At 40.2% G+C, this 27,408-nt stretch overlaps 1 protein-coding gene across 1 annotated transcript in view; it reads right to left on the minus strand.

The window, feature by feature from the left end:
• LOC115127833 (intermembrane lipid transfer protein VPS13C-like) overlaps positions 1–27,408 on the minus strand; it is a 184,301-nt gene that overhangs the window by 16,322 nt on the left and 140,571 nt on the right. Inside the window, 4 exon segments of the mRNA XM_065016450.1 lie at positions 2,845–2,968; positions 6,629–6,674; positions 23,063–23,226; positions 23,484–23,559. Coding sequence (XP_064872522.1) covers positions 2,845–2,968; positions 6,629–6,674; positions 23,063–23,226; positions 23,484–23,559 — 410 coding nt within the window.

Below are 27,408 nucleotides of genomic sequence, written 5' to 3' on the forward strand. Positions count from 1 at the left end.
TCCCTCCTCTACTAACCCCTGTAGTGTCCCTCCTCTACTAACCCCTGTAGTGTCCCTCCTCTACTAACCCCTGTAGTGTCCCTCCTCTACTAACCCCTGTAGTGTCCCTCCTCTACTAACCCCTGTAGTGTCCCTCCTCTACTAACCCCTGTAGTGTCCCTCCTCTACTAACCCTGTAGTGTCCCTCCTCTACTAACCCCTGTAGTGTCCCTCCTCTACTAACCCCTGTAGTGTCCCTCCTCTACTAACCCCTGTAGTGTCCCTCCTCTACTAACCCCTGTAGTGTCCCTCCTCTACTAACCCCTGTAGTGTCCCTCCTCTACTAACCCCTGTAGTGTCCTGTGTCTCTACTAACCCCTGTAGTGTCCCTCCTCTACTAACCCCTGTAGTGTCCCTCCTCTACTAACCCCTGTAGTGTCCCTCCTCTACTAACCCCTGTAGTGTCCCTCCTCTACTAACCCCTGTACCCCTGTAGTGTCCCTCCTCTACTACCCTAACCCCTGTAGTGTCCCTCCTCCTCTACTAACCCCTGTAGTGTCCCTCCTCTACTAACCCCTGTAGTGTCCCTCCTCTACTAACCCCTGTAGTGTCCCTGTCTCTCTACTAACCCCTGTAGTGTCCCTCCTCTACTAACCCCTGTAGTGTCCCTCCTCTACTAACCCCTGTAGTGTCCTCCTCTACTAACCCCTGTAGTGTCCCTGTCCTCTACTAACCTCTGTGTTGTCCTGTGTCTCTCTACTAACCCCTGTAGTGTCCTGTGTCTCTACTAACCCCTGTAGTGTCCTGTGTCTCTACTAACCCCTGTAGTGTCCTGTATCTCTACTAACCCCTGTAGTGTCCCGTCTCTACTAACCCATGTAGTGTCCTGTATCTCTACTAACCCCTGTAGTGTCCTGTGTCTCTACTAACCCCTGTAGTGTCCTGTATCTCTACTAACCCCTGTAGTGTCCCTCATCTACTAACCCCTGTAGTGTCCCGCCTCTACTAACCCCTGTAGTGTCCTGTAGTGTCCCGTCTCTACTAACCCCTGTAGTGTCCCTCCTCTACTAACCCCTGTAGTGTCCCTCCTCTACTAACCCCTGTAGTGTCCCTCATCTACTAACCCCTGTAGTGTCCCTCCTCTACTAACCCCTGTAGTGTCCCTCTACTAACCCCATGTAGTGTCCCTCTACTAACCCCTGTAGTGTCCCTCTACTAACCCCTGTAGTGTCCCTCCTCTACTAACCCCTGTAGTGTCCCTCCTCTACTAACCCCTGTAGTGTCCCTCCTCTACTAACCCCTGTAGTGTCCCTCCTCTACTAACCCCTGTAGTGTCCCTCCTCTACTAACCCCTGTAGTGTCCTGTCTCTCTACTAACCCCTGTAGTGTCCCGTCTCTCTACTAACCTCTGTAGTGTCCTGTGTCTCTCTACTAACCTCTGTAGTGTCCTGTGTCTCTCTACTAACCCCTGTAGTGTCCTGTGTCTCTCTACTAACCTCTGTAGTGTCCTGTGTCTCTCTATAACCTCTGTAGTGTCCTGTATTTGTCTCTAACTAACCCTGTAGTGTCCTGTGTCTCTACTAACCTCTGTAGTGTCCTGTGTCTCTCTACTAACCTCTGTAGTGTCCTGTATTTGTCTCTAGTGTCCTGTGTCTCTCTACTAACCTCTGTAGTGTCCTGTGTCTCTCTACTAACCCCTGTAGTGTCCCTGTCTCTCTACTAACCCCTGTAGTGTCCTGTGTCTCTCTACTAACCCCTGTAGTGTCCCTCCTCTACTAACCCCTGTAGTGTCCTGTCTCTCTACTAACCTCTGTAGTGTCCTGTGTCTCTCTACTAACCTCTGTAGTGTCCTGTGTCCTCTCTCTCTACTAACCCCTGTAGTGTCCTGTGTCTCTCTAACCCTGTAGTGTCCTGTGTCTCTACTAACCTCTGTAGTGTCCTGTGTCTCTCTACTAACCTCTGTAGTGTCCTGTATTTGTCTCTACTAACCTCTGTAGTGTCCTGTGTCTCTCTACTAACCTCTGTAGTGTCCTGTATTTGTCTCTACTCACCTCTGTACTGTCCTGTGTCTCTCTACTAACCTCTGTAGTGTCCTGTGTAACCTCTGTAGTGTCCTGTATTTGTCCTCTACTAACCCCTGTAGTGTCCTGTGTCTCTACTAACCCCTGTAGTGTCCCGCCTCTACTAACCCCTGTAGTGTCCCTCCTCTACTAACCCCTGTAGTGTCCCTACTCTACTAACCCCTGTAGTGTCCCGTCTCTACTAACCCCTGTAGTGTCCCTCCTCTACTAACCCCTGTAGTGTCCCTCCTCTACTAACCCCTGTAGTGTCCCTCCTCTACTAACCCCTGTAGTGTCCCTCCTCTACTAACCCCTGTAGTGTCCCTCCTCTACTAACCCCTGTAGTGTCCCGTCTCTACTAACCTCTGTAGTGTCCTGTGTCTCTCTACTAACCTCTGTAGTGTCCTGTGTCTCTCTACTAACCTCTGTAGTGTCCTGTGTCTCTCTACTAACCTCTGTGGTGTCCTGTGTCTCTCTACTAACCCCTGCAGTGTCCTGTGTCTCTCTACTAACCCCTGCAGTGTCCTGTATTTGTCTCTACTAACCTCTGTAGTGTCCTGTGTCTCTCTACTAACCTCTGTAGTGTCCTGTGTCTCTCTACTAACCTCTGTAGTGTCCTGTGTCTCTCTACTAACCCCTGTAGTGTCCCATCTCTACTAACCTCTGTAGTGTCCTGTGTCTCTCTACTAACCCCTGTAGTGTCCTGTATGTCTCTACTAACCTCTGTAGTGTCCTGTGTCTCTCTACTAACCCATGTAGTGTCCCGCCTCTACTAACCCCTGTAGTGTCCTGTCTCTCTACTAACCTCTGTATGCCTTGGAAGGTGCTGGAGGCCATGTCTACGATGCCCCCTGTCGGCCTGGCCACCACCCCCACCAGACCCTTCCCTATGCCCTTGAAGAACCCCGCCGCTCCCTCCTTCTTGGCCCCTGGGGGGGGGCGATAGAGAGACAGAGAATCAAACAAGAGTTAGACCTCAGGTTTAGAAAAGGTTAACACACAAAACCAACTACACTGGAAATATAGTAATGACATGTTCAACATACGCTGAGCGTACAAAACATTAAGAACACCTTCCTAATATCGAGTTGCACCCCCCCCCCGTAATGCTTAGAGAAGATCTTATGTCAAGTGTTATCGAAGTGTTGTGGTTGCTATAGGCAACCAAGTGGGGTGTTGCTATAGGCAACCAAGTGGGGTGTTACTATAGGCCACCAAGTGCTAACAGTCAGTATCTTAATATAATGTGTGAAATGCTTGATAGTGTATGTGATGTAAACAGGAGAGGTCTACTTTCTTGGGGACCTGAATATTGACTGGTTTTCATCAAGCTGTCCGCCCAACAGGAAGCTTCTCACTGTAACCAGTGTCTGTAATCTGGTTCAGGTTATTAATCAACCCACTCGAACAGGAAGCTTCTCACTGTAACCAGTGCCTGTAATCTGGTTCAGGTTATTAATCAACCCACTCGAACAGGAAGCTTCTCACTGTAACCAGTGTCTGTAATCTGGTTCAGGTTATTAATCAACCCACTCGACAGGAAGCTTCTCACTGTAACCAGTGCCTGTAATCTGGTTCAGGTTATTAATCAACAGGAAGCTTCTCACTGTAACCAGTGTCTGTAATCTGGTTCAGGTTATTAATCAACCCACTCAACAGGAAGCTTCTCACTGTAACCAGTGCCTGTAATCTGGTTCAGGTCATTAATCAACCTACTCAACAGGAAGCTTCTCACTGTAACCAGCGTCTGTAATCTGGTTCAGGTTATTAATCAACCCACTCAACAGGAAGCTTCTCACTGTAACCAGTGTCTGTAATCTAGTTCAGGATATTAATCAACCTACTCAACAGGAAGCTTCTCACTGTAACCAGTGTCTGTAATCTGGTTCAGGTTATTAATCAACCTACTCAACAGGAAGCTTCTCACTGTAACCAGTGTTTGTAATCTGGTTCAGGTTATTAATCAACCCACTCAACAGGAAGCTTCTCACTGTAACCAGTGTCTGTAATCTGGTTCAGGTTATTAATCAACCCACTCAACAGGAAGCTTCTCACTGTAACCAGTGTCTGTAATCTTTTTCAGGTTATTAATCAACCTACTCAACAGGAAGCTTCTCACTGTAACCAGCGTCTGTAATCTGGTTCAGGTTATTAATCAACCCACTCAACAGGAAGCTTCTCACTGTAACCAGTGCCTGTAATCTGGTTCAGGTCATTAATCAACCTACTCAACAGGAAGCTTCTCACTGTAACCAGTGTCTGTAATCTGGTTCAGGTTATTAATCAACCTACTCAACAGGAAGCTTCTCACTGTAACCAGTGTCTGTAACCTGGTTCAGGTTATTAATCAACCCACTCAACAGGAAGCTTCTCACTGTAACCAGTGTCTGTAATCTGGTTCAGGTTATTAATCAACCCACTCAACAGGAAGCTTCTCACTGTAACCAGTGTCTGTAACCTGGTTCAGGTTATTAATCAACCTACTCAACAGGAAGCTTCTCACTGTAACCAGTGTCTGTAATCTGGTTCAGGTTATTAATCAACCCACTCAACAGGAAGCTTCTCACTGTAACCAGTGTCTGTAACCTGGTTCAGGTTATTAATCAACCTACCAGGGTGTTTACAAACACAACAGGAACAAGATCATCCACATGTATCGATCACATTTTTACTAATACTGTAGAACGTTGTTCTAAAGCTGTATCCGTACCCATTGGATGCAGTGATCACAATATAGTGGCTGTATACAGGAAAGATAAAGTTCCAAGAGCTGGGCCTAAAATAATGTAGAAGAAATCATACTAAATATTTTTGCTGTGACTCTTATGTGGATGATATTAAAATATTTGTTGGTCTGAGGAGCATACAATTTCAAAAAATTTCCAACAACCTGTTTTTGCTTTGTCATGATGCGGTATTGTGATGTCATGATGCGGTATTGTGATGTCATGATGCGGTATTGTGGTATTGTGATGTCATGTTGCGGTATTGTGATGTCATGATGCGGTATTGTGATGTCATGATGCGGTATTGTGGTATTGTGATGTCATGTTGCGGTATTGTGATGTCATGATGCGGTATTGTGATGTCATGATGCGGTATTGTGATGTCATGTTGCGGTATTGTGATGTCATGTTGCGGTATTGTAATGTGATTATGCGGTATTGTGATGTGATTATGCGGTATTGTGATGTCATGATGCGGTATTGTGATGTCATGATGCGGTATTGTGATGTCATGTTGCGGTATTGTGATGTCATGTTGCGGTATTGTAATGTGATTATGCGGTATTGTGATGTGATTATGCGGTATTGCGATGTCATGATGCGGTATTGTGATGTCATGATGCGGTATTGTGATGTCATGATGCGGTATTGTGATGTCATTATGCGGTATTGTGATGTCATGATGCGGTATTGTGATGTCATTATGCGGTATTGTGATGTCATGTTGCGGTACTGTGATGTCATGATGCGGTATTGTGATGTCATGATGCGGTATTGTGATGTCATGTTGCGGTATTGTGATGTCATGTTGCGGTATTGTGATGTCATGTTGCGGTACTGTGATGTCATGATGCGGTATTGTGATGTCATGATGCGGTATTGTAATGTCATGTTGCGGTATTGTGATGTCATGTTGCGGTATTGTGATGTCATGATGCGGTATTGTGATGTCATTGTGGGTTGATTGACGAGGGCGAGAAACACCCCCCTCCCCCCCCAATTGAATCCATTTTAGAACAAGTCTGTAACATAACATGTGGAAACAGTCAATGTGTCTGAAAACATTCCCAGACTGCAACTGTATGTCAATTGTTAAGTCTCTTGTCTGTAATGTATTTTTTTGTGTCGGACCCCCGGTAAGACCAGCTGTCGCCGTTGCCGACGGCTATTTGAGATCTTAACTCAGATCTACAAGGTGTTGAAAGCGTTCCACAGGGATGCTGGTTCATGTTGACTCCATTGCTTCTCATAGTTGTGTCAAGTTGGCTGGATGTCCTCTGGGTGGTGGACCGTTCTTGATACACACATGAGAAACTGTTGAGCGTCAAAAAACCCAGCAGCGTTGCAGTTCTTGACACAAACAGGTGCGCCTGGCACCTACTACCATACCCTGTTCTTGCCCATTCACCCTCTGAATGACACAGAAAAATGTCATGTCTCTTTAATCTGACTCCTCCCCTTCATCTACGCTGATTGAAGTGGATTTATCAAACAGGTGACATCAATAAGGGATCATATCTTTCACCTGGATTCCCCTGGTCACGGAAAGAGCAGGTGTTCATAATGTTTTGTCCACTCAGTGTATATAGCTACCTGTGTTGCTGTTCATAATGTTTTGTCCACTCAGTGTATATAGCTACCTGTGTTGCTGTTCATAATGTTTTGTCCACTCAGTGTATATAGCTACCTGTGTTGCTGTTCATAATGTTTTGTACATTCTATATATTCTCCAAATCTTTGAAGGGTCGAGAGAAACTTCTGTTTCCACACAAAATTGGAAAGGAAATCTGTATTGAACATTTATGAGTGATGAGAGAAGAAGAAGAGTTCAGCAACAGGTCAGAGCGTTGTGAATAAACATACCTTCCACAGGTTTGGTGACGATGCCTGTTACCCCACCAACGACCCCCTACAGAGAGAGACAGAGAGCGAGAGAGGAACGTCAGGGCTCCATTGTATCCCACACAAAGGTCTATTCAAGACTAACAGGAAAGAAGAACCTCTTGAAAACCACTCTGTCCGGGAGGAAATTACATTTAACATTACATTGTCCTGAATGAAGAGGGTTAATTTGTTGTTGTGTTTTGAAAACCTTGGCCTTATCAAGACAAGTAACGACCCTACTTTAGGTCCTGAATCAATAGAGGTAGACGACCCTACTTTAGGTCCTGAATCAATAGGTAGACGACCCTACTTTAGGTCCTGAATCAATAGAGGTAGACAACCCTACTTTAGGTCCTGAATCAATAGAGGTAGACGACCCTACTTTAGGTCCTGAATCAATAGAGGTAGACAACCCTACTGTAGACGACCCTACTTTAGGTCCTGAATCAATAGAGGTAGACGACCCTACTTTAGGTCCTGAATCAATAGAGGTAGACAACCCTACTTTAGGTCCTGTATCAATAGAGGCAGACGACCCTACTTTAGGTCCTGAATGAATAGAGGTAGACGACCCTACTTTAGGTCCTGAATACAATAGAGGTAGACAACCCTACTTTAGGTCCTGAATCAATAGAGGTAGACCACCCTACTTTAGGTCCTGAATCAATAGAGGTAGACCACCCTACTTTAGGTCCTGTATCAATAGAGGGAGACAACCCTACTTTAGGTCCTGTATCAATAGAGGTAGACGACCCTACTTTAGGTCCTGAATGAATAGAGGTAGACAACCCTACTGTAGACGACCCTACTTTAGGTCCTGAATCAATAGAGGTAGACGACCCTACTTTAGCTCCTGTATCAATAGAGGTAGATGACCCTACTTTAGGTCCTGAATCAATAGAGGTAGAGGACCCTCCTGTAGACGACCCTACTTTAGGTCCTGTATCAATAGAGGTAGACGACCCTACTTTAGGTCCTGTATCAATAGAGGTGGCTTTACATGAGCAGGTTCCCCCTATATTCTGTCTGTAACATTAAATCTATTGATTTAAAGCCCACTCCTGCAAAATGATTTTACATTAAAATGCACATCATGGAGTATAATTACCTTTTAGTACTATAATGCCAAGGTCGTGCGGTAGGCAACCACACGGATGCTTCCCAAAATGGCACCCTAGTTCCTATATAGCCCTTGGTCAAAAGTAGTGCACTACATAGGGAATAAGGGGGCCATTTGGGATGCTGCTCATGTAATGTGTTGTTGAATCATCGGTTTAATATTCAACACAGGGCCTTAAACTCCCCTGACTCATCACCAAGGACAATATTGGAACATGTGGTTTCAACCCTACAGTTTAGGGTGTGTTTTACCCCCACATGGGCAAGATACAAACGAACATGTGTTCCCCGCAGGGTTGTGGTCAAGTCCAAGTTAATTTCAGTCAGTTTTAGGAAGTAAACTGAAATCCCAATTCCCCTCGTATATTTTCTATGTGAATTGCTTTTATCGGAATTGAGTGGTTCACTAAGGGTCTCTGGATAAAGTGTCTGTTATTAAATGATCAGAGAACTACAGTGGTCCCTTAAAGACGGTCTGTTATTAATGATCAGAGAACTACCTTAAAGACGGTCTGTTATTAATGATCAGAGAACTACAGTGGTCCCTTAAAGACGGTCTGTTATTAACGATCAGAGCACTACAGTGGTCCCTTAAATCCTGTCTGTTATTAATGATCAGAGAACTACAGTGGTCCCTTAAAGACGGTATGTTATTAATGATCAGAGAACTACCTTAAAGACTGTCTGTTATTAATGATCAGAGAACTACCTTAAATACTGTCTGTTATTAATGATCAGAGAACTACAGTGGTCCCTTAAAGACTGTCTGTTATTAATGATCAGAGAACTAGTGGTACCTTAAAAACTGTTTGTTATTAATGATCAGAGAACTACAGTGGTACCTTAAAGACGGTCTGTTATTAATTAATGATCAGAGAACTACCTTAAAGACTGTCTGTTATTAATGATCAGAGAACTACAGTGGTCCCTTAAATCCTGTCTGTTATTAATGATCAGAGAACTACAGTGGTCCCTTAAAGACGGTATGTTATTAATGATCAGAGAACTACAGTGGTCCCTTAAAGACGGTATGTTATTAATGATCAGAGAACTACAGTGGTACCTTAAAGACGGTCTGTTATTAATTAATGATCAGAGAACTACCTTAAAGACTGTCTGTTATTAATGATCAGAGAACTACCTTAAAGACAGTCTGTTATTAATGATCAGAGAACTACCTTAAAGACTGTCTGTTATTAATTATCAGAGAACTACCTTAAATATGGTCTGTTATTAATGATCAGAGAACCACAGTGGTCCCTTAAATACTGTCTGTTATTAATGATCAGAGCACCACAGTGGTACCTTAAAGACTGTCTGTTATTAATGATCAGAGAACTACCTTAAAGACGGTCTGTTATTAATGATCAGAGAACTACCTTAAAGACTGTCTGTTATTAATTATCAGAGAACTACCTTAAAGATGGTCTGTTATTAATGATCAGAGAACTACAGTGGTCCCTTAAAGACGGTCTGTTATTAATTAATGATCAGAGAACTACCTTAAAGATGGTCTGTTATTAATGATCAGAGAACTACAGTGGTCCCTTAAATCCTGTCTGTTATTAATGATCAGAGAACTACAGTGGTCCCTTAAAGACGGTATGTTATTAATGATCAGAGAACTACCTTAAAGACTGTCTGTTATTAATGATCAGAGAACTACCTTAAATACTGTCTGTTATTAATGATCAGAGAACTACAGTGGTCCCTTAAAGACTGTCTGTTATTAATGATCAGAGAACTAGTGGTACCTTAAAAACTGTCTGTTATTAATGATCAGAGAACTACAGTGGTACCTTAAAGACGGTCTGTTATTAATTAATGATCAGAGAACTACCTTAAAGACAGTCTGTTATTAATGATCAGAGAACTACAGTGGTCCCTTAAATCCTGTCTGTTATTAATGATCAGAGAACTACAGTGGTCCCTTAAAGACGGTATGTTATTAATGATCAGAGAACTACAGTGGTCCCTTAAAGACGGTATGTTATTAATGATCAGAGAACTACAGTGGTACCTTAAAGACTGTCTGTTATTAATTAATGATCAGAGAACTACCTTAAAGACTGTCTGTTATTAATGATCAGAGAACTACAGTGGTCCCTTAAATCCTGTCTGTTATTAATGATCAGAGAACTACAGTGGTCCCTTAAAGACGGTATGTTATTAATGATCAGAGAACTACCTTAAAGACTGTCTGTTATTAATGATCAGAGAACTACCTTAAATACGGTCTGTTATTAATGATCAGAGAACTACAGTGGTCCCTTAAAGACTGTCTGTTATTAATGATCAGAGAACTAGTGGTACCTTAAAAACTGTCTGTTATTAATGATCAGAGAACTACAGTGGTACCTTAAAGACGGTCTGTTATTAATTAATGATCAGAGAACTACCTTAAAGACTGTCTGTTATTAATGATCAGAGCACCACAGTGGTACCTTAAAGACTGTCTGTTATTAATGATCAGAGAATTACAGTGGTCCCTTAAAGACTATCTGTTATTAATGATCAGAGAACTACCTTAAAGACTGTCTGTTATTAATGATCAGAGAACTACAGTGGTCCCTTAAAGACGGTATGTTATTAATGATCAGAGAACTACAGTGGTCCCTTAAATCCTGTCTGTTATTAATGATCAGAGAACTACAGTGGTCCCTTAAAGACGGTATGTTATTAATGATCAGAGAACTACAGTGGTCCCTTAAAGACGGTATGTTATTAATGATCAGAGAACTACAGTGGTCCCTTAAAGACGGTATGTTATTAATGATCAGAGAACTACAGTGGTCCCTTAAATCCTGACAGTCTGTTATTAATGATCAGAGAACTACAGTGGTCCCTTAAAGACTGTATGTTATTAATGATCAGAGAACTACAGTGGTCCCTTAAAGATGGTATGTTATTAATGATCAGAGAACTACAGTGGTACCTTAAAGACGGTCTGTTATTAATTAATGATCAGAGAACTACAGTGGTCCCTTAAATACGGTCTGTTATTAATGATCAGAGAACTACAGTGGTCCCTTAAAGACTGTCTGTTATTAATGATCAGAGAACTACCTTAAAGACTGTCTGTTATTAATGATCAGAGCACTACAGTGGTCCCTTAAAGACTGTCTGTTATTAATGATCAGAGAACTACCTTAAAGACAGTCTGTTATTAATGATCAGAGAACTACCTTAAAGACTGTCTGTTATTAATTATCAGAGAACTACCTTAAATATGGTCTGTTATTAATGATCAGAGAACCACAGTGGTCCCTTAAATACTGTCTGTTATTAATGATCAGAGCACCACAGTGGTACCTTAAAGACTGTCTGTTATTAATGATCAGAGAACTACCTTAAAGACGGTCTGTTATTAATGATCAGAGAACTACCTTAAAGACTGTCTGTTATTAATGATCAGAGAACTACAGTGGTCCCTTAAATCCTGTCTGTTATTAATGATCAGAGAACTACAGTGGTCCCTTAAAGACTATGTTATTAATGATCAGAGAACTACCTTAAAGACTGTCTGTTATTAATGATCAGAGAACTACAGTGGTCCCTTAAAGACTGTCTGTTATTAATGATCAGAGAACTACCTTAAAGACGGTCTGTTATTAATGATCAGAGAACTACAGTGGTACCTTAAAGACGGTCTGTTATTAACGATCAGAGCACCACAGTGGTACCTTAAAGACTGTCTGTTATTAATGATCAGAGAACTACAGTGGTCCCTTAAAGACTGTCTGTTATTAATGATCAGAGAACTACCTTAAATATGGTCTGTTATTAATGATCAGAGAACTACAGTGGTCCCTTAAATCCTGTCTGTTATTAATGATCAGAGAACTACAGTGGTCCCTTAAAGACGGTATGTTATTAATGATCAGAGAACTACCTTAAAGACTGTCTGTTATTAATGATCAGAGAACTACCTTAAATACGGTCTGTTATTAATGATCAGAGAACTACAGTGGTCCCTTAAAGACTGTCTGTTATTAATGATCAGAGAACTAGTGGTACCTTAAAAACTGTCTGTTATTAATGATCAGAGAACTACAGTGGTACCTTAAAGACGGTCTGTTATTAATTAATGATCAGAGAACTACCTTAAAGACTGTCTGTTATTAATGATCAGAGCACCACAGTGGTACCTTAAAGACTGTCTGTTATTAATGATCAGAGAATTACAGTGGTCCCTTAAAGACTATCTGTTATTAATGATCAGAGAACTACCTTAAAGACTGTCTGTTATTAATGATCAGAGAACTACAGTGGTCCCTTAAAGACGGTATGTTATTAATGATCAGAGAACTACAGTGGTCCCTTAAATCCTGTCTGTTATTAATGATCAGAGAACTACAGTGGTCCCTTAAAGACGGTATGTTATTAATGATCAGAGAACTACAGTGGTCCCTTAAAGACGGTATGTTATTAATGATCAGAGAACTACAGTGGTCCCTTAAAGACGGTATGTTATTAATGATCAGAGAACTACAGTGGTCCCTTAAATCCTGTCTGTTATTAATGATCAGAGAACTACAGTGGTCCCTTAAAGACGGTATGTTATTAATGATCAGAGAACTACAGTGGTCCCTTAAAGACGGTATGTTATTAATGATCAGAGAACTACAGTGGTACCTTAAAGACGGTCTGTTATTAATTAATGATCAGAGAACTACAGTGGTCCCTTAAATACGGTCTGTTATTAATGATCAGAGAACTACAGTGGTCCCTTAAAGACTGTCTGTTATTAATGATCAGAGAACTACCTTAAAGACTGTCTGTTATTAATGATCAGAGCACTACAGTGGTCCCTTAAAGACTGTCTGTTATTAATGATCAGAGAACTACCTTAAAGACAGTCTGTTATTAATGATCAGAGAACTACCTTAAAGACTGTCTGTTATTAATTATCAGAGAACTACCTTAAATATGGTCTGTTATTAATGATCAGAGAACCACAGTGGTCCCTTAAATACTGTCTGTTATTAATGATCAGAGCACCACAGTGGTACCTTAAAGACTGTCTGTTATTAATGATCAGAGAACTACCTTAAAGACGGTCTGTTATTAATGATCAGAGAACTACCTTAAAGACTGTCTGTTATTAATGATCAGAGAACTACAGTGGTCCCTTAAATCCTGTCTGTTATTAATGATCAGAGAACTACAGTGGTCCCTTAAAGACGGTATGTTATTAATGATCAGAGAACTACCTTAAAGACTGTCTGTTATTAATGATCAGAGAACTACAGTGGTCCCTTAAAGACTGTCTGTTATTAATGATCAGAGAACTACCTTAAAGACGGTCTGTTATTAATGATCAGAGAACTACAGTGGTACCTTAAAGACGGTCTGTTATTAATGATCAGAGCACCACAGTGGTACCTTAAAGACTGTCTGTTATTAATGATCAGAGAACTACAGTGGTCCCTTAAAGACTGTCTGTTATTAATGATCAGAGAACTACCTTAAATATGGTCTGTTATTAATGATCAGAGAACTACAGTGGTCCCTAAATCCTGTCTGTTATTAATGATCAGAGAACTACAGTGGTCCCTTAAAGACGGTATGTTATTAATGATCAGAGAACTACCTTAAAGACTGTCTGTTATTAATGATCAGAGAACTACAGTGGTCCCTTAAAGACTGTCTGTTATTAATGATCAGAGAACTACCTTAAAGACGGTCTGTTATTAATGATCAGAGAACTACAGTGGTACCTTAAAGACGGTCTGTTAAAGATCAGAGCACCACAGTGGTACCTTAAAGACTGTCTGTTATTAATGATCAGAGAACTACAGTGGTCCCTTAAAGACTGTCTGTTATTAATGATCAGAGAACTACCTTAAAGACGGTCTGTTATTAATGATCAGAGAACTACAGTGGTCCCTTAAAGACTGTCTGTTATTAATGATCAGAGAACTACCTTAAAGACAGTCTGTTATTAATGATCAGAGAACTACCTTAAAGACGGTCTGTTATTAATGATCAGAGCACCACAGTGGTCCCTTAAAGACGGCCTGTTATTAATGATCAGAGAACTACAGTGGTCCCTTAAAGACTGTCTGTTATTAATGATCAGAGAACTACCTTAAAGACAGTCTGTTATTAATGATCAGAGAACTACCTTAAAGACTGTCTGTTATTAATTATCAGAGAACTACCTTAAAGATGGTCTGTTATTAATGATCAGAGAACTACAGTGGTCCCTTAAAGACGGTCTGTTATTAATGATCAGAGCACTACAGTGGTCCCTTAAAGACGGTCTGTTATTAATGATCAGAGAACTACAGTGGTCCCTTAAAGACTGTCTGTTATTAATGATCAGAGAACTACCTTAAATACTGTCTGTTATTAATGATCAGAGCACTACAGTGGTCCCTTAAAGACTGTCTGTTATTAATGATCAGAGAACTACCTTAAAGACAGTCTGTTATTAATGATCAGAGAACTACCTTAAAGACTGTCTGTTATTAATTATCAGAGAACTACCTTAAATATGGTCTGTTATTAATGATCAGAGAACCACAGTGGTCCCTTAAATACTGTCTGTTATTAATGATCAGAGCACCACAGTGGTACCTTAAAGACCGTCTGTTATTAATGATCAGAGAACTACCTTAAAGACGGTCTGTTATTAATGATCAGAGAACTACCTTAAAGACTGTCTGTTATTAATTATCAGAGAACTACCTTAAAGATGGTCTGTTATTAATGATCAGAGAACTACAGTGGTCCCTTAAAGACGGTCTGTTATTAATTAATGATCAGAGAACTACCTTAAAGATGGTCTGTTATTAATGATCAGAGAACTACAGTGGTCCCTTAAATCCTGTCTGTTATTAATGATCAGAGAACTACAGTGGTCCCTTAAAGACGGTATGTTATTAATGATCAGAGAACTACCTTAAAGACTGTCTGTTATTAATGATCAGAGAACTACCTTAAATACTGTCTGTTATTAATGATCAGAGAACTACAGTGGTCCCTTAAAGACTGTCTGTTATTAATGATCAGAGAACTAGTGGTACCTTAAAAACTGTCTGTTATTAATGATCAGAGAACTACAGTGGTACCTTAAAGACGGTCTGTTATTAATTAATGATCAGAGAACTACCTTAAAGACAGTCTGTTATTAATGATCAGAGAACTACAGTGGTCCCTTAAATCCTGTCTGTTATTAATGATCAGAGAACTACAGTGGTCCCTTAAAGACGGTATGTTATTAATGATCAGAGAACTACAGTGGTCCCTTAAAGACGGTATGTTATTAATGATCAAAGAACTACAGTGGTACCTTAAAGACGGTCTGTTATTAATTAATGATCAGAGAACTACCTTAAAGACTGTCTGTTATTAATGATCAGAGAACTACAGTGGTCCCTTAAATCCTGTCTGTTATTAATGATCAGAGAACTACAGTGGTCCCTTAAAGACGGTATGTTATTAATGATCAGAGAACTACCTTAAAGACTGTCTGTTATTAATGATCAGAGAACTACCTTAAATACTGTCTGTTATTAATGATCAGAGAACTACAGTGGTCCCTTAAAGACTGTCTGTTATTAATGATCAGAGAACTAGTGGTACCTTAAAAACTGTCTGTTATTAATGATCAGAGAACTACAGTGGTACCTTAAAGACGGTCTGTTATTAATTAATGATCAGAGAACTACCTTAAAGACTGTCTGTTATTAATGATCAGAGCACCACAGTGGTACCTTAAAGACTGTCTGTTATTAATGATCAGAGAATTACAGTGGTCCCTTAAAGACTATCTGTTATTAATGATCAGAGAACTACCTTAAAGACTGTCTGTTATTAATGATCAGAGAACTACAGTGGTCCCTTAAAGACGGTATGTTATTAATGATCAGAGAACTACAGTGGTCCCTTAAATCCTGTCTGTTATTAATGATCAGAGAACTACAGTGGTCCCTTAAAGACGGTATGTTATTAATGATCAGAGAACTACAGTGGTCCCTTAAAGACGGTATGTTATTAATGATCAGAGAACTACAGTGGTCCCTTAAAGACGGTATGTTATTAATGATCAGAGAACTACAGTGGTCCCTTAAATCCTGTCTGTTATTAATGATCAGAGAACTACAGTGGTCCCTTAAAGACGGTATGTTATTAATGATCAGAGAACTACAGTGGTCCCTTAAAGACGGTATGTTATTAATGATCAGAGAACTACAGTGGTACCTTAAAGACGGTCTGTTATTAATTAATGATCAGAGAACTACAGTGGTCCCTTAAAGACGGTCTGTTATTAATGATCAGAGAACTACAGTGGTCCCTTAAAGACTGTCTGTTATTAATGATCAGAGAACTACCTTAAAGACTGTCTGTTATTAATGATCAGAGCACTACAGTGGTCCCTTAAAGACTGTCTGTTATTAATGATCAGAGAACTACCTTAAAGACAGTCTGTTATTAATGATCAGAGAACTACCTTAAAGACTGTCTGTTATTAATTATCAGAGAACTACCTTAAATATGGTCTGTTATTAATGATCAGAGAACCACAGTGGTCCCTTAAATACTGTCTGTTATTAATGATCAGAGCACCACAGTGGTACCTTAAAGACTGTCTGTTATTAATGATCAGAGAACTACCTTAAAGACGGTCTGTTATTAATGATCAGAGAACTACCTTAAAGACTGTCTGTTATTAATGATCAGAGAACTACAGTGGTCCCTTAAATCCTGTCTGTTATTAATGATCAGAGAACTACAGTGGTCCCTTAAAGACGGTATGTTATTAATGATCAGAGAACTACCTTAAAGACTGTCTGTTATTAATGATCAGAGAACTACAGTGGTCCCTTAAAGACTGTCTGTTATTAATGATCAGAGAACTACAGTGGTACCTTAAAGACGGTCTGTTATTAACGATCAGAGCACCACAGTGGTACCTTAAAGACTGTCTGTTATTAATGATCAGAGAACTACAGTGGTCCCTTAAAGACTGTCTGTTATTAATGATCAGAGAACTACCTTAAATATGGTCTGTTATTAATGATCAGAGAACTACAGTGGTCCCTTAAATCCTGTCTGTTATTAATGATCAGAGAACTACAGTGGTCCCTTAAAGACGGTATGTTATTAATGATCAGAGAACTACCTTAAAGACTGTCTGTTATTAATGATCAGAGAACTACAGTGGTCCCTTAAAGACTGTCTGTTATTAATGATCAGAGAACTACCTTAAAGACGGTCTGTTATTAATGATCAGAGAACTACAGTGGTACCTTAAAGACGGTCTGTTATTAACGATCAGAGCACCACAGTGGTACCTTAAAGACTGTCTGTTATTAATGATCAGAGAACTACAGTGGTCCCTTAAAGACTGTCTGTTATTAATGATCAGAGAACTACCTTAAAGACGGTCTGTTATTAATGATCAGAGAACTACAGTGGTCCCTTAAAGACTGTCTGTTATTAATGATCAGAGAACTACCTTAAAGACAGTCTGTTATTAATGATCAGAGAACTACCTTAAAGACGGTCTGTTATTAATGATCAGAGCACCACAGTGGTCCCTTAAAGACGGCCTGTTATTAATGATCAGAGAACTACAGTGGTCCCTGAAAGACTGTCTGTTATTAATGATCAGAGAACTACCTTAAAGACAGTCTGTTATTAATGATCAGAGAACTACCTTAAAGACTGTCTGTTATTAATTATCAGAGAACTACCTTAAAGATGGTCTGTTATTAATGATCAGAGAACTACAGTGGTCCCTTAAAGACGGTCTGTTATTAACGATCAGAGCACTACAGTGGTCCCTTAAAGACGGTCTGTTATTAATGATCAGAGAACTACAGTGGTCCCTTAAAGACTGTCTGTTATTAATGATCAGAGAACTACCTTAAAGACTGTCTGTTATTAATGATCAGAGCACTACAGTGGTCCCTTAAAGACTGTCTGTTATTAATGATCAGAGAACTACCTTAAAGACAGTCTGTTATTAATGATCAGAGAACTACCTTAAAGACTGTCTGTTATTAATTATCAGAGAACTACCTTAAATATGGTCTGTTATTAATGATCAGAGAACCACAGTGGTCCCTTAAATACTGTCTGTTATTAATGATCAGAGCACCACAGTGGTACCTTAAAGACTGTCTGTTATTAATGATCAGAGAACTACCTTAAAGACGGTCTGTTATTAATGATCAGAGAACTACCTTAAAGACTGTCTGTTATTAATTATCAGAGAACTACCTTAAAGATGGTCTGTTATTAATGATCAGAGAACTACAGTGGTCCCTTAAAGACGGTCTGTTATTAATTAATGATCAGAGAACTACCTTAAAGATGGTCTGTTATTAATGATCAGAGAACTACAGTGGTCCCTTAAATCCTGTCTGTTATTAATGATCAGAGAACTACAGTGGTCCCTTAAAGACGGTATGTTATTAATGATCAGAGAACTACCTTAAAGACTGTCTGTTATTAATGATCAGAGAACTACCTTAAATACTGTCTGTTATTAATGATCAGAGAACTACAGTGGTCCCTTAAAGACTGTCTGTTATTAATGATCAGAGAACTAGTGGTACCTTAAAAACTGTCTGTTATTAATGATCAGAGAACTACAGTGGTACCTTAAAGACGGTCTGTTATTAATGATCAGAGAACTACAGTGGTCCCTTAAAGACTGTCTGTTATTAATGATCAGAGAACTACCTTAAAGACTGTCTGTTATTAATGATCAGAGAACTACAGTGGTCCCTTAAAGACTGTCTGTTATTAATGATCAGAGAACTACCTTAAATATGGTCTGTTATTAATGATCAGAGAACTACAGTGGTCCCTTAAATCCTGTCTGTTATTAATGATCAGAGAACTACAGTGGTCCCTTAAAGACGGTATGTTATTAATGATCAGAGAACTACCTTAAAGACTGTCTGTTATTAATGATCAGAGAACTACAGTGGTCCCTTAAAGACTGTCTGTTATTAATGATCAGAGAACTACCTTAAAGACGGTCTGTTATTAATGATCAGAGAACTACAGTGGTACCTTAAAGACGGTCTGTTATTAACGATCAGAGCACCACAGTGGTACCTTAAAGACTGTCTGTTATTAATGATCAGAGAACTACAGTGGTCCCTTAAAGACTGTCTGTTATTAATGATCAGAGAACTACCTTAAAGACGGTCTGTTATTAATGATCAGAGAACTACAGTGGTCCCTTAAAGACTGTCTGTTATTAATGATCAGAGAACTACCTTAAAGACAGTCTGTTATTAATGATCAGAGAACTACCTTAAAGACGGTCTGTTATTAATGATCAGAGCACCACAGTGGTCCCTTAAAGACGGCCTGTTATTAATGATCAGAGAACTACAGTGGTCCCTTAAAGACTGTCTGTTATTAATGATCAGAGAACTACCTAAAGACAGTCTGTTATTAATGATCAGAGAACTACCTTAAAGACTGTCTGTTATTAATTATCAGAGAACTACCTTAAAGATGGTCTGTTATTAATGATCAGAGAACTACAGTGGTCCCTTAAAGACGGTCTGTTATTAACGATCAGAGCACTACAGTGGTCCCTTAAAGACGGTCTGTTATTAATGATCAGAGAACTACAGTGGTCCCTTAAAGACTGTCTGTTATTAATGATCAGAGAACTACCTTAAAGACTGTCTGTTATTAATGATCAGAGCACTACAGTGGTCCCTTAAAGACTGTCTGTTATTAATGATCAGAGAACTACCTTAAAGACAGTCTGTTATTAATGATCAGAGAACTACCTTAAAGACTGTCTGTTATTAATTATCAGAGAACTACCTTAAATATGGTCTGTTATTAATGATCAGAGAACCACAGTGGTCCCTTAAATACTGTCTGTTATTAATGATCAGAGCACCACAGTGGTACCTTAAAGACTGTCTGTTATTAATGATCAGAGAACTACCTTAAAGACGGTCTGTTATTAATGATCAGAGAACTACCTTAAAGACTGTCTGTTATTAATTATCAGAGAACTACCTTAAAGATGGTCTGTTATTAATGATCAGAGAACTACAGTGGTCCCTTAAAGACGGTCTGTTATTAATTAATGATCAGAGAACTACCTTAAAGATGGTCTGTTATTAATGATCAGAGAACTACAGTGGTCCCTTAAATCCTGTCTGTTATTAATGATCAGAGAACTACAGTGGTCCCTTAAAGACGGTATGTTATTAATGATCAGAGAACTACCTTAAAGACTGTCTGTTATTAATGATCAGAGAACTACCTAAATACTGTCTGTTATTAATGATCAGAGAACTACAGTGGTCCCTTAAAGACTGTCTGTTATTAATGATCAGAGAACTAACCTTAAAACTCTGTTATTAATGATCAGAGAACTACAGTGGTACCTTAAAGACGGTCTGTTATTAATTAATGATCAGAGAACTACCTTAAAGACAGTCTGTTATGATCAGAGAACTACAGTGGTCCCTTAAATCCTGTCTGTTATTAATGATCAGAGAACTACAGTGGTCCCTTAAAGACGGTATGTTATTAATGATCAGAGAACTACAGTGGTCCCTTAAAGACGGTATGTTATTAATGATCAAAGAACTACAGTGGTACCTTAAAGACGGTCTGTTATTAATTAATGATCAGAGAACTACCTTAAAGACTGTCTGTTATTAATGATCAGAGAACTACAGTGGTCCCTTAAATCCTGTCTGTTATTAATGATCAGAGAACTACAGTGGTCCCTTAAAGACCATGTTATTAATGATCAGAGAACTACCTTAAAGACTGTCTGTTATTAATGATCAGAGAACTACCTTAAATACTGTCTGTTATTAATGATCAGAGAACTACAGTGGTCCCTTAAAGACTGTCTGTTATTAATGATCAGAGAACTAGTGGTACCTTAAAAACTGTCTGTTATTAATGATCAGAGAACTACAGTGGTACCTTAAAGACGGTCTGTTATTAATTAATGATCAGAGAACTACCTTAAAGACTGTCTGTTATTAATGATCAGAGCACCACAGTGGTACCTTAAAGACTGTCTGTTATTAATGATCAGAGAATTACAGTGGTCCCTTAAAGACTATCTGTTATTAATGATCAGAGAACTACCTTAAAGACTGTCTGTTATTAATGATCAGAGAACTACAGTGGTACCTTAAAGACGGTATGTTATTAATGATCAGAGAACTACAGTGGTCCCTTAAAGACGGTATGTTATTAATGATCAGAGAACTACAGTGGTCCCTTAAATCCTGTCTGTTATTAATGATCAGAGAACTACAGTGGTCCCTTAAAGACGGTATGTTATTAATGATCAGAGAACTACAGTGGTCCCTTAAAGACGGTATGTTATTAATGATCAGAGAACTACAGTGGTCCCTTAAAGACGGTATGTTATTAATGATCAGAGAACTACAGTGGTCCCTTAAATCCTGTCTGTTATTAATGATCAGAGAACTACAGTGGTCCCTTAAAGACTGTCTGTTATTAATGATCAGAGAACTACAGTGGTCCCTTAAAGACGGTATGTTATTAATGATCAGAGAACTACAGTGGTACCTTAAAGACGGTCTGTTATTAATTAATGATCAGAGAACTACAGTGGTCCCTTAAAGACGGTCTGTTATTAATGATCAGAGAACTACAGTGGTCCCTTAAAGACTGTCTGTTATTAATGATCAGAGAACTACCTTAAAGACTGTCTGTTATTAATTATCAGAGAACTACCTTAAATATGGTCTGTTATTAATGATCAGAGAACCACAGTGGTCCCTTAAAGACTGTCTGTTATTAATGATCAGAGACCACTAGTCTGTTATTAATGATCAGAGAACTACCTTAAAGACGGTCTGTTATTAATGATCAGAGAACTACCTTAAAGACTGTCTGTTATTAATGATCAGAGAACTACAGTGGTCCCTTAAATCCTGTCTGTTATTAATGATCAGAGAACTACTCCCTTAAAGACGGTCTGTTATTAATGATCAGAGAACTACCTTAAAGACTGTCTGTTATTAATGATCAGAGAACTACAGTGGTCCCTTAAAGACTGTCTGTTATTAATGATCAGAGAACTACCTTAAAGACGGTCTGTTATTAATGATCAGAGAACTACAGTGGTACCTTAAAGACGGTCTGTTATTAACGATCAGAGCACCACAGTGGTACCTTAAAGACTGTCTGTTATTAATGATCAGAGAACTACAGTGGTCCCTTAAAGACTGTCTGTTATTAATGATCAGAGAACTACCTTAAATATGGTCTGTTATTAATGATCAGAGAACTACAGTGGTCCCTTAAATCCTGTCTGTTATTAATGATCAGAGCACTACAGTGGTCCCTTAAAGACTGTCTGTTATTAATGATCAGAGAACTACCTTAAAGACTGTCTGTTATTAATTATCAGAGAACTACCTTAAATATGGTCTGTTATTAATGATCAGAGAACCACAGTGGTCCCTTAAATACTGTCTGATATTAATGATCAGAGCACCACAGTGGTACCTTAAAGACTGTCTGTTATTAATGATCAGAGAACTACCTTAAAGACGGTCTGTTATTAATGATCAGAGAACTACCTTAAAGACTGTCTGTTATTAATTATCAGAGAACTACCTTAAAGATGGTCTGTTATTAATGATCAGAGAACTACAGTGGTCCCTTAAAGACGGTCTGTTATTAACGATCAGAGCACCACAGTGGTCCCTTAAAGACTGTCTGTTATTAATGATCAGAGAACTACCTTAAAGACGGTCTGTTATTAATGATCAGAGAACTACCTTAAAGACTGTCTGTTATTAATGATCAGAGCACCACAGTGGTCCCTTAAAGACTGTCTGTTATTAATTATCAGAGAACTACCTTAAAGACGGTCTGTTATTAATGATCAGAGCACTACAGTGGTCCTTTAAAGACGGTCTGTTATTAATGATCAGAGAACTACCTTAAAGACGGTCTGTTATTAATGATCAGAGCACCACAGTGGTACCTTAAAGACTGTCTGTTATTAATGATCAGAGAACTACAGTGGTACCTTAAAGACTGTCTGTTATTAATGATCAGAGAACTACAGTGGTACCTTAAAGACGGTCTGTTATTAATGATCAGAGCACCACAGTGGTACCTTAAAGAATCCCATGCCTCCCTTGGCCAGACTCTCTCCAAAGTCTCTGGGTGGTCTGTTATTAACGATCAGAGCACCACAGTGGTACCTTAAAGAATCCCATGCCTCCCTTGGCCAGACTCTCTCCAAAGTCTCTGGGTGGTCTGTTATTAACGATCAGAGCACCACAGTGGTACCTTAAAGAATCCCATGCCTCCCTTGGCCAGACTCTCTCCAAAGTCTCTGGGTGGTCTGTTCATCTCCTCCCGTCTCTTTTGCTGGTACTCTTTATCCATGGTGATGGCAGCCAGTCCTTTACCCACCGACCCCGTAATACGGGACACCATGCCTGCAGCGCCACCTGGTGGCGAGGAGAGAGAAGACGATTCAGATATACTCAGGCTGCTGAGGGGAGGACGGCTCATAATGACGTCGGGAACGGAATCAAACACATGGAAACCATGGAAACCATGGAAACCACGGAAACCATGGATTTGACCCCGTTCCACTGATTCCGTTCCAGCCATTACCACGAGCCCCGTCCTCCCCAAATTAAAGTGCCACCAACCTCCTGTGGTAAACACACAAGAGTACACACACAAGCACACACACACTTACCGACAGTGTGACCCAGTAGACTGCGTACTCCGATCACAAAGCCCTCAGCGAACTCCTCAGGTCCCTGAACCGCTCCCTATAACACAACACCACCAAGGAAGGAGTCACTACAGAGGTACTGCTGCTGAACGCTACAGACCTCACTACAGACCCAACCATCTAGATAACCTCACTACAGACCTAACCATCTAGATAACCTCACTACAGACCTCACTACAGACCTAACCATCTAGATAACCTCACTACAGACCTCACTACAGACCTAACCATCTAGATAACCTCACTACAGACCTCACTAACCTAACCATCTAGATAACCTCACTACAGACCTAACCATCTAGATAACCTCACTACAGACCTAACCATCTAGATAACCTCACTACTAGATAACCTCACTACAGACCTAACCATCTAGATAACCTCACTACAGACCTAACCATCTAGATAACCTCACTAACCATCTAGATAACCTCACTACAGACCTAACCATCTAGATAACCTCACTACAGACCTCACTACAGACCTAACCATCTAGATAACCCACTACAGACCTAACCATCTAGATAACCTCACTAGACCTCACTAGACCTAACCATCTAGATAACCTCACTACAGACCTAACCATCTAGATAACCTCACTACAGACCTAACCATCTAGATAACCTCACTACAGACCTCACTACAGACCTAACCATCTAGATAACCTCACTACAGACCTAACCATCTAGATAACCCCACTACAGACCTCACTACAGACCTAACCATCTAGATAACCTCACTACAGACCTAACCATCTAGATAACCTCACTACAGACCCCACTACAGACCTAACCATCTAGATAACCCCACTACAGACCTCACTACAGACCTAACAGTCTAGATAACCTCACTACAGACCTCACTACAGACCTAACCATCTAGATAACCCCACTACAGACCTAACCATCTAGATAACCTCACTACAGACCTCACTACAGACCTAACCATCTAGATAACCTCACTACAGACCTAACCTCACTACAGACCTAACCATCTAGATAACCTCACTACAGACCTAACCATCTAGATAACCTCACTACAGACCTCACTACAGACCTAACCATCTAGATAACCTCACTACAGACCTAACCATCTAGATAACCTCACTACAGACCTAACCATCTAGATAACCTCACTACAGACCTAACCATCTAGATAACCTCACTACAGACCTAACCATCTAGATAACCTCACTACAGACCTCACTACAGACCTAACCATCTAGATAACCTCACTACAGACCTAACCATCTAGATAACCTCACTACAGACCTCACTACAGACCTAACCATCTAGATAACCTCACTACAGACCTAACCATCTAGATAACCTCACTACAGACCTCACTACAGACCTAACCATCTAGATAACATCACTACAGACCTCACTACAGACCTAACCATCTAGATAACCTCACTACAGACCTAACCATCTAGATAACCTCACTACAGACCTAACCATCTAGATAACCTAACTACAGACCTAACCATCTAGATAACCTCACTACAGACCTAACCATCTAGATAACCTCACTACAGACCTAACCATCTAGATAACCTCACTACAGACCTAACCATCTAGATAACCTCACTACAGACCTAACCATCTAGATAACCTCACTACAGACCTCACTACAGACCTAACCATCTAGATAACCTCACTACAGACCTAACCATCTAGATAACCTCACTACAGACCTAACCATCTAGATAACCTCACTACAGACCTAACCATCTAGATAACCTCACTACAGACCTCACTACAGACCTAACCATCTAGATAACCTCACTACAGACCTAACCATCTAGATAACCTCACTACAGACCTAACCATCTAGATAACCTCACTACAGACCTCACTACAGACCTAACCATCTAGATAACCTCACTACAGACCTAACCATCTAGATAACCTCACTATCTCACTACAGACCTCACTACAGACCTAACCATCTAGATAACCTCACTACAGACCTAACCATCTAGATAACCTCACTACAGACCTAACCATCTAGATAACCTCACTACAGACCTCACTACAGACCTAACCATCTAGATAACCTCACTACAGACCTAACCTCACTACAGACCTAACCATCTAGATAACCTCACTACAGACCTAACCATCTAGATAACCTCACTACAGACCTCACTACAGACCTAACCATCTAGATAACCTCACTCACAGACCTAACCATCTAGATAACCTCACTACAGACCTAACCATCTAGATAACCTCACTACAGACCTAACCATCTAGATAACCTCACTACAGACCTCACTACAGACCTAACCATCTAGATAACCTCACTACAGACCTCACTACAGACCTAACCATCTAGATAACCCCACTACAGACCTAACCATCTAGATAACCTCACTACAGACCTCACTACAGACCCAACCATCTAGATAACCTCACTATAGACCTAACCATCTAGATAACCTCACTACAGACCTCACTACAGACCTAACCATCTAGATAACATCACTACAGACCTCACTACAGACCTAACCATCTAGATAACATCACTACAGACCTAACCATCTAGATAACCTCACTACAGACCTAACCATCTAGATAACCTCACTACAGACCTCACTACATACCCAACCATCTAGATAACCTCACTACAGACCTAACCATCTAGATAACCTCACTACAGACCTAACCATCTAGATAACCCCACTACAGACCTAACCATCTAGATAACCTCACTACAGACCTAACCATCTAGATAACCTCACTACAGACCTCACTACAGACCTAACCATCTAGATAACCTCACTACAGACCTCACTACAGACCTAACCATCTAGATAACATCACTACAGACCTCACTACAGACCTAACCATCTAGATAACCTCACTACAGACCTAACCATCTAGATAACCTCACTACAGACCTAACCATCTAGATAACCTCACTACAGACCTAACCATCTAGATAACCTCACTACAGACCCAACCATCTAGATAACCTCACTACAGACCTAACCATCTAGATGACCTCACTACAGACCTCACTACAGACCTAACCATCTAGATAACCCCACTACAGACCTCACTACAGACCTAACCATCTAGATAACCTCACTACAGACCTCACTAAAGACCTAACCATCTAGATAACCCCACTACAGACCTCACTACAGACCTCACCATCTAGATAACCTCACTACAGAACCCACTACAGACCTAACCATCTAGATAACCTCACTATAGACCTAACCATCTAGATAACCTCACTACAGACCTCACTACAGACCTAACCATCTAGATAACCTAACTACAGACCTCACTATAGACCTCACTACAGACCTAACCATCTAGATAACCTCACTACAGACCTAACCATCTAGATAACCTCACTACAGACCTAACCATCTAGATAACCCCACTACAGACCTAACCATCTAGATAACCCCACTACAGACCTCACTACAGACCTAACCATCTAGATAACCTCACTACAGACCTAACCATCTAGATAACCTCACTACAGACCTAACCATCTAGATAACCTCACTACAGACCTAACCATCTAGATAACCTCACTACAGACCTAACCATCTAGATAACCTCACTACAGACCTAACCATCTAGATAACATCACTACAGACCTAACCATCTAGATAACCTCACTACAGACCTAACCATCTAGATAACCTCACTACAGACCTCACTACAGACCTAACCATCTAGATAACCCCACTACAGACCTAACCATCTAGATAACTCACAGACCTAACCATCTAGATAACCTCACTACAGACCTCACTACAGACCTAACCATCTAGATAACATCACTACAGACCTCACTACAGACCTAACCATCTAGATAACATCACTACAGACCTAACCATCTAGATAACCTCACTACAGAA

This window comes from Oncorhynchus nerka, unplaced genomic scaffold (assembly GCF_034236695.1).
Source record: "Oncorhynchus nerka isolate Pitt River unplaced genomic scaffold, Oner_Uvic_2.0 unplaced_scaffold_979, whole genome shotgun sequence".
Lineage (NCBI taxonomy): Eukaryota > Metazoa > Chordata > Actinopteri > Salmoniformes > Salmonidae > Oncorhynchus > Oncorhynchus nerka.